Source organism: Montipora capricornis, chromosome 3 (genome assembly GCF_036669925.1).
Source record: "Montipora capricornis isolate CH-2021 chromosome 3, ASM3666992v2, whole genome shotgun sequence".
In the NCBI taxonomy this organism is placed as follows: domain Eukaryota; kingdom Metazoa; phylum Cnidaria; class Anthozoa; order Scleractinia; family Acroporidae; genus Montipora; species Montipora capricornis.
The window spans coordinates 61,932,038-61,943,364 of NC_090885.1; the positions used below are offsets into that span (position 1 = coordinate 61,932,038).

The following is an 11,327-nucleotide window of genomic DNA, read 5'->3' on the forward strand; positions in this document are numbered from 1 at the left end:
GTCTTGTGGGCGTGGCATAGAATTTTTTTCACTCCTAAGAGGTTCGAAATTATGGATTTTACTGAGGCAAAATTAAAAAATAGTTAATTATCAAATGTTGCCTGTGATGATACATCTAGTATCAGTGATATGTTGTAGCAACTTGGATGGGTGTCACTTTACGAGAGAAGAATGGTGCTGCCGCTGTGTATGTTTCACAAGATTAAAAAGGGTGTGGTGGCCCTGGGCACACAAGAACCTTTGCTAACAACGACTAGATCTTCCAGACACCTTAATTGTAGTAGCTGAAAAGTCCCCTTTGCTTGTACTACATACCATCAAATGCCGTTTTTCACGAGGACGATTCGCAATTGGAATAAACTACTACATTCTGTTGTGCTGGCCCCAGGCCCGGGGGGGGGGGGGGCATATAAAAAAGGACGGGGGTGCTCGTCAGAAATTTTGAAAAGAACCCCTAAGAGGTACCAAGATCCTGTCTTGTGGGCGTGGCATAAAATTTTTTCACCCCTAAGAGGTTCCAAATTATGTGTTTTAAGTAGACAAAATTTAAATATAGTTCATTATCAAATGTCGCCTGTCATAATTTTTCAGAGTATTAACTCTGTAATTTTTCGGCTCAATGCCCTGAAAGGTACCACTAAAGCTCCCGCTGTGGACCGTTTGAGACTGAACACGTAAGAGCTACCAAAACCGCTTTTTTAACCCCTTAAAGGTACGACGAGCACCTTCGTCCTTTTTATATGGGATTTCCCCCCGGACCCCAAGTCCAGAAACCTTCAAGTCTATACTTTCGTGATAGACGCTGACCAACTCTCACTTGCATTGACATTGATTGATTTTACGCTTGCACATCTATTTCATGTTTACACCTGCACTTCTTATTCTCAAGAATCTTCTTATGAGAAGGAGGTGGGCTGCACGGCAAGAAGAAGAATTATTTATCAAACGTTCTCACCATAAGCATCACCTTGACAAAATGGTGTCACGCGCGCACGACACGTACAATCATGCATCATATGATTACATGAAGAATGTGCCTAACCGATTACATTGTAACACGAGCTAACCACTGATTAATTTGCAAATGATTACTAGTGATTATGCTCATCGTCATTCCACATTCTTCGTTTGTTTGGTGTTCCTGTTTTGTTTGAAAGAAACATCGGAAATCACACGCACTCACGCATGTCTGTTTCTGTTTACCCTTGACGTCACTGTCTGAGCGAATATTATGTACGGATTTTTTGTCAGCTCGGAGTCGAGAAGAACAACTGCTTCGGACCGGAGGGAAAGCTCTCTGTTCCCGCCTTAAAGGCGGTACAGTTCAGTTTCTTTTCCTGTAACGCTATTCTTTAGCCGTCGAAATGGGCGGCTGCATGGGAACAACACGAGATCCAAGTGTTCGCGTCAGTTCCAGTGATCAGTTCGGTAGTACTCCCGGAGGTTGTTAATGCACCGTTTTCTACCACTTGCTAATCGTTTGCCATAACACTGTGATAAAAGTGATTGGTTTGGTTTCAAGTGGAGGAAGGAGGGAGTTTATAACTGATGCTTGGTGTTGCTTTCATTGCAGTTACACTGGGGCGCAATCAACCTCTGAAGAAAGAACGCCCGCCATGGACTTCGGAAATGCCGCTTACAGAAGGCCAACTACGAAGTAAACGAGACGAGTTTTGGGAAACCGCTCCAGCTTTCGAAGGTCGGAAGGAGATCTGGGATGCTCTAAGGGCGGCTGCCGAAACAGAGGATCATACTTGGGCTCAAGCTATCGTAGATGGAGCAAACATTACTCTTCCAACCGGTGAGTTTGCGAAATTAAATTAATTCTTTCCTGTGCCAAGTTGACAGCAGCACATCGAACGAAATCTCCGAATCACACAAGAACTATTTTTGCTGTTTTGTCTGTTTTCTCAATCAAGACTTCTCCCAATATTATTGAGAGCGTTAAAGGGTCTTTCAACGTTGAATAAATGCCATGAGTGCTGTTGTTGCTGATATGTTACTATACATGCTAGCAAGCAAATATAATTATTGTGATGTCGTGCGAATCGTCGAATCGAATGTTTTGGTCAGAGCATTTCAGTATGAGGTGGGTTTTGAACAAGAGTGATGCAGAAACTTAAAACAAATATAACGAAAACACAAGCTCTTGTTCTGTTGTGCTAGTCGGTTCTTTTTGCGCAAAATTCACAGTAGTTGGTGCCCAAGTTTCGAACCGTTCATTTTCCCATCCTTAATTTACAACCATATTTGAAGAAAAGGAATATTTACTCCATTGTTAACGCTTTTCGAAACTTGCGTGGTTTCTTTCTGGGCCGACATGTGAACTGTATATTTTTTCAACATACAGAGCTACATTCGTCCAGCTCGTCCGGGGCGATAATAAGGGCATCTCTTCCCAGGCCTGTAAAAAATCTGCCCATTACATTAAAATTAATGGCACCTGTAGCATTTTACCCTTGCTTCTCGTTATGGCTATACTTTAAATTCTGCTGTTTATTTTTAAGTAATGATCCGTGTAAGATGGATAGCGATTTCCTTTGTTATGCGGCAACGGGGCTTTCCCCACATAGGAATGTTATCATTTTTACATAGAGAATGCATAAACCTTCAGGAAAGCCGTTAACGCAATAAAATTCATTTACAGTCCACTTTGAAAGGGTGTTTTTTTGTGTTAAAAGATTTTGACCAATCACAAGAGTTGAAAACAAAAGCCAAGAAACGTTTACAATTTACATGTTCCCCACATACGATTTCTGTGTAATTCATTTAAACTGAGACCAGATGAAAGATGGAAGATGGTTGGAAAGTAAGGATGAATATAATACTGCTTTTATGAAGTTTTGGTAACTTTTGCTGTTTAAGCCAATCAGAAGTAAGTACAGACAATAGAAAAGTTATCACCTTTTTGCATACCAATTGAATTCCAACATGTTCGTTGCCGTTGTTGCTATCGTTCTTATCTGGACCGTTTCTTAAAGAATAACCAGGTAATTGAATTTTACAGCTAGAGACAACTGGAATTTAAGGTGAGGCATATTTATGTCTTATATCTGTGAATATTTGTTTTTGCGTAATTTATTAACTTGGATTGTACATTGTACTATTATTATTATTATTATTATTATTATTATTATTATTATTATTATTATTACATCTCTCATGTGATGACCTTTGCACTAATTTGTCTTTATGTTAATTAGACCTACTGCCCGCAATCTGGAACAACAACAACAACAGCGATAACAAAAATAGTTTATTTGTACCACATGTAAATAGGGATACATGAAATAAGTAATAAGACTTAAGAAAAGTACAATGCCCCCTAGAAAATTACGAAGAAGCTAATCCAGCTAGGAGACAGGATAAATGATTTTATGTCTAAAGGAAAAAAAGTTGATTGAGGGAGGCACAAATATCATGATAAAAGAGAACAACAACAATAAAAAAAAAACGATGTCACTTCAGATGGACTGGAGTAAAGAGGAAGTATAAATAAGAAAAATAATTAATATGACGTAATGAGTAGCCTGCAGTGCAGGCGTATTTTGGGCGCGCGAGTGCACATTTTTGTATTAAGCCACCATCTTAGATTTGGTAACTGTGGAAGATTGGGGCGAGGAAATATTTGCAGAGGGAGTAGGCGTTAAGTGGAAAAATGCGATCATTTAAAATGGCACCACTTAAGGTAATTCCCTTGATTCAAGTTGTTCTACTATCAAACTTTTTTGGAAACTTGGCATAATTAACATTCATGATATGAACATTAAAAAAATGCAATAAAAAAATGGGGTCACCGTGCTTGTTTATGCGTCAGCAGGCTCTTATTTTTACGGCTGTTTTCGCGTTAAAAATTCGAATCACCTTCATACAGAATTAAGTCTTGGTTACTTCAGAGAGACAAAATTTTATTTTGAAAATAAGCAGTATTGCTTCATTTATGCCGTCTTTGATTATCTGGTTGTGGGAATAGTGCACTTTTTGGGACAGTTCCGTGGTTAGCTTGAAGTCCTCGCCTTGCATGGGTAAAATACACCCAGTACGGAACTGTTTTCCAAAAAAAATTCATGTTCTACTATCAAACTTTTTTTCTTCTTCAAATATGTTCTTTATTAGACTGTTCTTAGCAAATACCTGAAAAAAAAAATCAGAGGTCACCGTGCTCGTTTGAGAGAAAAGGAGCAAAGAGAGCATTTTTTTCGCCATCGGGTTTAGTTTGAGCGAAATCTCTTACGTTTTGTATGCGCACATGCTCACGAGCGTGCTAATGACGCGAAAATCGTGTGCAGTAGGGATGCGCAATGCAATACTAAGGAATTACCTTAAGGCATAAATCCCATTCAATAGTGTGACAATTATTCTTTTGAATGTTTCTCTTCATAGTGAAGTAAGAAAGGCTTATTAGAATTAAAACAAAAGAATATTGTATGTGGTGGTCATTATGAAGTACAATGTAGGTCTATGATTGGCTAATTTAGCAGGCAGCGTTCTACATTGCAGCCCCTGTTGGGTCTGCTAAATTTGAAATTTTGAAGCAACATTTTTAGCAAGAATTAGTTGTGGATGTTGTTTATGTGTAACAAACGTATGAAACTGTTGCAAGCAACTTTTTCAAAATGCCTGAAAGATTTAAGGTGCTGTTACACTGTGAAATATGGTTTGTGCAACTTGTCCCACCACAGTGTCACCAAAACATTGTGAGACAAGTTGCACAAAACATTTCACAGTGTAACAGCGCCCTTACCGTGTTCCATTTTTGGATTTTGATGGATATGTCAATCATATGAATATTCCACTTGACTTCAACTAGTTTCCCTTCATGTGCATCAGATTACCTCAGAGTTACAATGGATGTCTCGTTCAAAACCTTGTTTTCTCAGTCTGTACTGTAGCTTGTGGATTGTCGTTTTTTGCCTTTGATATATGGCCTGCACACTTTGCACTTGGGCCATAAATCAAAGGAAAGAAACATGGTCTGTAACTTACAAATTGTGGACCTCAAACTCTTTTAGTAAGAGGTATGATTTACATGTATCTGGAATGTGGTTGGCCGAGAACTCATAGTTAATTGTGGAAGTCAGTCAAATCAGCAGATTAGTTAATAATTATCTGCAAGTTTGCAAACAATAATTATTATTATTTGCAAGCAGATTATTTAGTAAATAAACCCCTTCGGGCAGCTGGTATGTCGGCTTACAGTGTCTGAATGAATATTTGACCAAAAAGCAAAGCTTCAAGCTGGGTAAATCTCTCAGCCAAGGACATTATCAACCAACATACATGTACATTGTACCACCAAGCCAGAAAGGGTTTTATTTATTTTATAACCCTCCCATTTTCATATCACGCTTGTAAAAATCCAGTGTTGATCTGATGGTGATGCTTTGTAATTTTTCAATGCATTGTTGAAAATTTGACTAGAAAGAAAGCCTGTCTCAGGAAATTAAAACTCAAATCTTGAGATATTAAAATTTAGTCCCAAACAAAAGGCATCATCTTGAGGCTCTGGGGAATAAGCTCATACAAATCCTTATATTTATTCCCCAGAGGCTTATTTTTTAGGACTGAATTTTAATATGTCAAAACTGGTCTATTCTCACTATGAGCTGAAAACTTGAAAACAAGGTGCTTTTTTGCTTACTGAAAAAGAAATTTCAACCATAAAAGACAGAATGTGCAAAGTCTTGATGACAGTGTTTTCAGGTGTGGCAGGAATTTTTCTCTTCTTTGAATGCTTGCTTTATTTTATAGTAAGTTTTAGTAAACACAGTGTATTAAATTCTCTGCTCTATAAAATGACTGTTTAAGTTTGCGTAGGATTAAATCACTTAAGTCTACTCTTAACTTTCTTCACCCTCTAATACGTTGACAACATATTTTGTTGACTTTCTTGTACTTTCCAGAACAGCATTTGTGACCTTCTTTTTAAATTATGTCACCATCACTGGACTCCAGAAAACGAGTTTGTTTTTCTTCCATATAAAATGAAAATTCTTCTGTTGCCTTTCTTCCCCTGGCTTTGTTTCTTTTCAATTGAAATTACCGCCACAGCATTTTGCAGGACAAATATCCATGCTTGGGGGTGCATGACAGAGGTCACTGCGTGATAACTGTCCTGTGAGTTTGCACCGCGTGACGTAAATTAGCCGATAGAATCGCCCTAAACATTCATGGGTGGGTTGTAATTAATAATCTTTTGACAAGGAAGTATTTGGACAGACAAAGTGTTGTTTGGAAGCTACAAATGTACATAGAGAGGTTGCGAGTTCTGTTATCCTTATAATGACTTTCCTCTTGTAAAACCAGACTTTGAATAGTTAAAACCTCTTTAACTAGAGCACCTACATGTATACATAGAGGTGAAGAGTTTAAGGGTGCCCGTTTGGCTTTCAATGAAAGAAGCTTCAAAGTCAAAGGAAATTCCAGTAGCAAGTGAAAACAACTCAGTGTGACACATACTTATGGCTTGAATAACCAATTTTTGATTTTTTTGATAACTTAGGGTCATTGCAAGATGCTTATGATGAGCTTGGCAACAGATATGTGCTCCCAGTTTACTGTATAAGCAAGCCAACAAATTTAATCCGAGATGAAGATGTCAGTGGTGAGACTACAAAAGAGGATGAAGATGAAAATGAAACTCCTCCAACTGGAGATGAACTTTATGTTAAACTTCGCTTGTCTTCTGGCAAGGACTTAAAAATGTCTGTATATACCTCAGATACTGTGCTCAAAGTAAAGAAAAAGCTGCAAAAGGTGGAAGGAATTGAACCATCAAAACAGAGGTGGTTTTATGCCGGCAAAATGCTCACAGACAAGACGACGATAGGAGAAGCAAAAATCCCAAAAGGTTATGTTGTACAAGTTATTTTGCCACAACCGACCCCTGTCGAGAACTAGAAAGCCAGTGGAAAGTTCATTGGACTTCTGATATTGTAGTTAGTAGTTATTTAATGATAAGTATACAAAAGAGAATTATTTTTTAAGTAAAGCTAATTATGTGGTGCCCTTCTTTAACCCTTAATTGCTCAAGAAGCCTCCCTGTCACAACTAGTCGTCTACTGTCAGCCAGAGTAAGATTACTGGTATTTAGCAGTTTGTTGAGAAAGATACTGACTAGTGCTGTAAGGTGCTAGATAATAGCAATGTGCTGTGTAGGAGGGGAGATGGAAGGGAAGAGGAAAATCTGGAAAGGAGGAATCTCCTTGTTTTCCACACGTTCTTCTCGTACTTGCATGCCACCATTATTCTGGTTGCTGCTATGAAGTCTACCGTAATAAATCATGTTGTCATCACGATTGCCAATGTTGGGCGTTAAAAGATTAAGCATGCCCATAAGTGATATTGTGGGGGGGGGGGGGGGAGTTAGGGCAAGTTCACCTAATCAGATTTTCCTAGATACTATCTTTCTACCTAAATGTGTCGTAACCATAAAATGTTATATTTTTTTGGACCATTTTTCCTCTTTAATACACTATAAAAGTTAGTGCTGTGACTTAATCTAGTGAGAAATGTTATGACAATGCAGGGTTTCGTTAACAATAGGAAGAAAAAATATTGCAGTTTGTGGTGACCCTTGCTTGTTACTAGCTTGGGGTAGAAGGAAAAAAAAACTGTTAAATTGGTCAAATTTCGTTGTCAGTCCATAAAAAAAAGAAATATAGAGGAGAAATGAGAGACGGTATGATGCTATAGGTAGGAGAATTTTATCTTAGTTTGTCTTTACGTGCTACTATGATATAAAAAAATTGCTTCCTTTTTTTCTTCAGATTTTGACAGTGTTTGTTTAACACCTGAGGAGGCAGTGCGGCCCAGTGGTTAGGGTGCTTGCCTTGAGATCCGGAGATCCCGGGTTCAAGACCCGCTCTGACCACTCGCTGAATTTGTTCCTGGTAGTCCCTGGTTCAACTTCCCAGCTGCACTTGTAAATAGCCAACTGGTTTGCCTCCGGCCAGTTGGGATTCTTAACAGTTGTTTTTGTGTTCTGTTGTTTCATTGGCCCTGAAAAGCCCCTATGGGGAGTGGTCAATTAAGTATGTATGTATGTATTGGCAGAATTTTGAGCTTTGATATTTTCATTGAGTATAAGTCTTGGATTTCACAGTCAGCCATTACTCACGTTCAAAACTGACCGATTGGACCTCAGAGGGTTGGATCCAATAAAAAGTGACGTCAAAGGCTCACTAGCTAACTTTTTCAGTGTGTGAATGCAGCTTATTGTATATGCAAAACACAAGTTTAAAAGTCTGAAGCCCAAAACTCCCGTGCTGCATATTAATTCTGCGGCATACACATGCATTGCATTCCTTGACTTCATTTTCTCCTCAATCCAGCTCTCTCAAGATTAAGATTAGTAATGGCGAACCATTATAGGAAAATTCCAGTTAAAATAAAGAGGACTGGTGTCTTTTTGAAATCAAGGCTTAAAACTTTGGTTGCTTGGTGTTTAGTTAGCATAGTTTTGAAATTCAAGTTAGAAATTTGAATTTTTGGCCATAGTAGCACTTAAAAAAGTTAGGTGAACTTTGTGTCTTTTGTAAGTATGAGAACTCTAAACTTCTTTTTTCAAGCAATGATTTTGTTTTTTGCTGCTTCCAATTATGTGTGGAGTGACAGTTGGCAAACCATAAAAAAAAGAAACAGTCTGTTGATAAAAAATTACCCAATCACAATGCTCTATGTAAGATATTAACCATTTCGCTCCAGCGATGAAAGCAAATTATGAAATCCAAATTGTCACTTGGAATTTGACCTTCTGTGTCTGCAAGTTATTAAATGGCACAATACCCGAACTCCCATTTTATAGGCTTGTTTTTAAATCCCTTCCAAGAGTGACAGTCAATAATTGCTACTGAAGGACAACAACTAACGATTATCTAAATTAGGCTTGGGCCTGGCCAAACTTGTCCTTGTGAATAATATCTCACATACCCACAACCTGCTCCCGTTCTGGCCTTGTAGCTCAGTCGGTAGAGCAACGGTGATCAAATCTGAAGGTCGTGGGTTCAAATCCCACCCTGGTCAGAGTTTTTCTCTGTCCTTGTGTGGGCCCAATTCCAATACTAGGGTTGATCTCTGATGGAATAATTGGGTATAAAAAACTCCACAGTAGTGTTAGGCCTCAGTCGAACTTGGAATCATTACTGTCAATATGCTACTGAAGGACAACAACTAACGATTGTCTAAAGCCAAATGATTTACTGTCAATGAGGCCAGTTTAGGGGATGTCGATGTCCCCTTTTAATCCTTTTGTTCTATCTGATGTAAGACAACTTTATAAGTCAATGGGAGCCACTTTATGAGTGAAAGGGTGTTAATTCTCCTCACAATTTCTAAGAAATGTCATTCACTTACATGTAGGTCCTAAGAATGAAGATTATTATCAACTTAAGAGGTGTGATCTTAATATAACATTAAATTATCATGACGGGCCAACAAAGAAATATAAGGAACTAGTTAGGAGAATGAACGTTTTGATCTTGGCAATGAAACGGTTATTCTCTGTCACTATTTCAAAGATGAAAAGGGATTATACTTATCTAATTGATCTGTATAGTTAACGCAATTTCAACATTAGAGAGATTTAGCCTCATTCAAATGCAAACATACTACTGAAAGTTGCACTATGCCAAAACAAAAAATAAAACTTGTTTGATTTTGGCTAATTTTTTGCCTCAGTGTTAGCTGCAAACACAGCACAATGCCTCAAAAGAGTTTAGAACAAGAGAATTTTTGCACTGTTATGACAAGCAGTAAACAGCTGTTCCCTATTTCTCATAAATGCAATGCTAAATCTCTCTACTGCATGTGGAACGAACCCCTAGTGATAAGAGAGGATGGTCTTGTTTGTGCAATTTTCAACAACGTTAATTTCATGTTTCTTCTTAGAATGAATGCAAGGCGTTGTATTTTTAAGATGAATTTAAAATGTGAAAGAATTTTTATTTAAGGCAGCAATGCTTATTTTTGACTTTAAATTTTCCATCAGTTACAACCGGTTACCTCACCAAGGGATTTCAGTTATGTAGTAAACAAGTCATTTTTGTTGGTTCAGATGAAAATGGATTTATCATCTATTAATCTGTATATGGTGTTGTGGCTCTACCTATAAGTTTGAGTTTATTGGGAGATGTTCAAATTATTTCCCCTTCACCCTTCGTGAATAATGATTTTGGCACCTTTTCAAGTAAACTAGTGGGACTCAGATATGGAAGAGCTTTCTTGGTGAGACTATGGTATGTTTCAGACTTAACAGGAGATGTTGTAAATATAGGGAAAGTAATACAAGTTTTTTGTTCTTTTTAAAAATTAAACCAAAGTGGTGAAAATGAGCAACCATTCACATTAATATTTTTGCATGATAAGAATATAAAACATAATTGAAATGTTTGCTTGTTGGTGCACTACTTTTTTGCCATAAATAACGACAATGGTTATGACCCATACTTCACCAAATGAAAGTAAGCTAGTGGGACCCAGATATGGAAGAAGTTTCTTGGTGAGACCATGGTATGTTTCAGACTTAACAGGAGATGTTGTAAATATAGAGAAAGTAATACAAGTTTTTTGTTCTTTTAAAAATTAAACCAAAGTGGTGAAAATGAGCAACCATTTACATTAATATTTTTGCATGATAAGAATATAAAACATAATTGAAATGTTTGCTTGTTGGTGCACTACTTTTTTGCCATAAATAACGACAATGGTTATGACCCATACTTCACCAAATGAAAGTAAGCTTAGGCCTGGTTCAAACGTCGAAGTTTACCTCTACCGAATCTACTGCAAATGAGCGAAAACGTGTGAAGTTCGATGTTTGAACCGTCAAACATTCCCAGTAAAGATCTTTTTGGATTTGCTGCCAAAACTTACACGAAAAATACTTGCAACGCTTAAGCCTGGTTTCCATATGATATGCGACACGATCGCCGACATATCTTGGGCATGTCAAAATTAATGAAATATTAAGCTCCCCCATTACATGTACCCCAATTTCGGTGACGGCACAATAGGGAGCTTACGAAACGACGACGACGCCGACGACGCTACAAAACAATAGGTTTAGTGGGCAAAAACAATGGTTCTGCACGCTCTGCACGTGCGTTTTACATTTTGGTACATTTCTTTGCCGTCATCTCCTAAATGACGACGTGAAATGACCAAATTCAAGGTTCTGTGGAGGACGTTAGCACATGACGATGAATTTTCAGTTCTCTCTCTACGCTTCCGACCGAGTCATACCAGTTTAATTCCTCGACAGTTACTACACATTTTTAACGCGAAACGACATGAAATAGTTTCGTAGTGATGTGAATAACGCGAACTTG

At 37.9% G+C, this 11,327-nt stretch overlaps 1 protein-coding gene across 1 annotated transcript; it reads left to right on the forward strand.

Annotated features, from left to right (window-relative positions):
* The first annotated feature begins 1,214 nt into the window (after positions 1-1,214).
* LOC138043633 (ubiquitin domain-containing protein 2-like) lies at positions 1,215-10,662 on the forward strand. Its single transcript, XM_068889993.1, has 3 exons — positions 1,215-1,443; positions 1,574-1,801; positions 6,503-10,662. The coding sequence occupies exons 1-3, from the start codon at positions 1,365-1,367 to the stop codon at positions 6,898-6,900; spliced, it is 705 nt and encodes a 234-aa protein (XP_068746094.1). The 5' UTR covers positions 1,215-1,364; the 3' UTR covers positions 6,901-10,662.
* Positions 10,663-11,327: the final 665 nt, after the last annotated feature.

What these genes read in the sequence shown, in the direction of transcription:
- LOC138043633 (XM_068889993.1), top strand. Translation starts at nt 1,365, where the DNA reads ATGGGCGGCTGCATGGGAACAACACGAGATCCAAGTGTTCGCGTCAGT. An exon ending in GTTCGGTAGTACTCCCGGAG is followed by an intron (nt 1,444 to 1,573) that starts GTTGTTAATGCA and finishes CTTTCATTGCAG; the next exon opens with TTACACTGGGGCGCAATCAA. An exon ending in AAACATTACTCTTCCAACCG is followed by an intron (nt 1,802 to 6,502) that starts GTGAGTTTGCGA and finishes TTGATAACTTAG; the next exon opens with GGTCATTGCAAGATGCTTAT.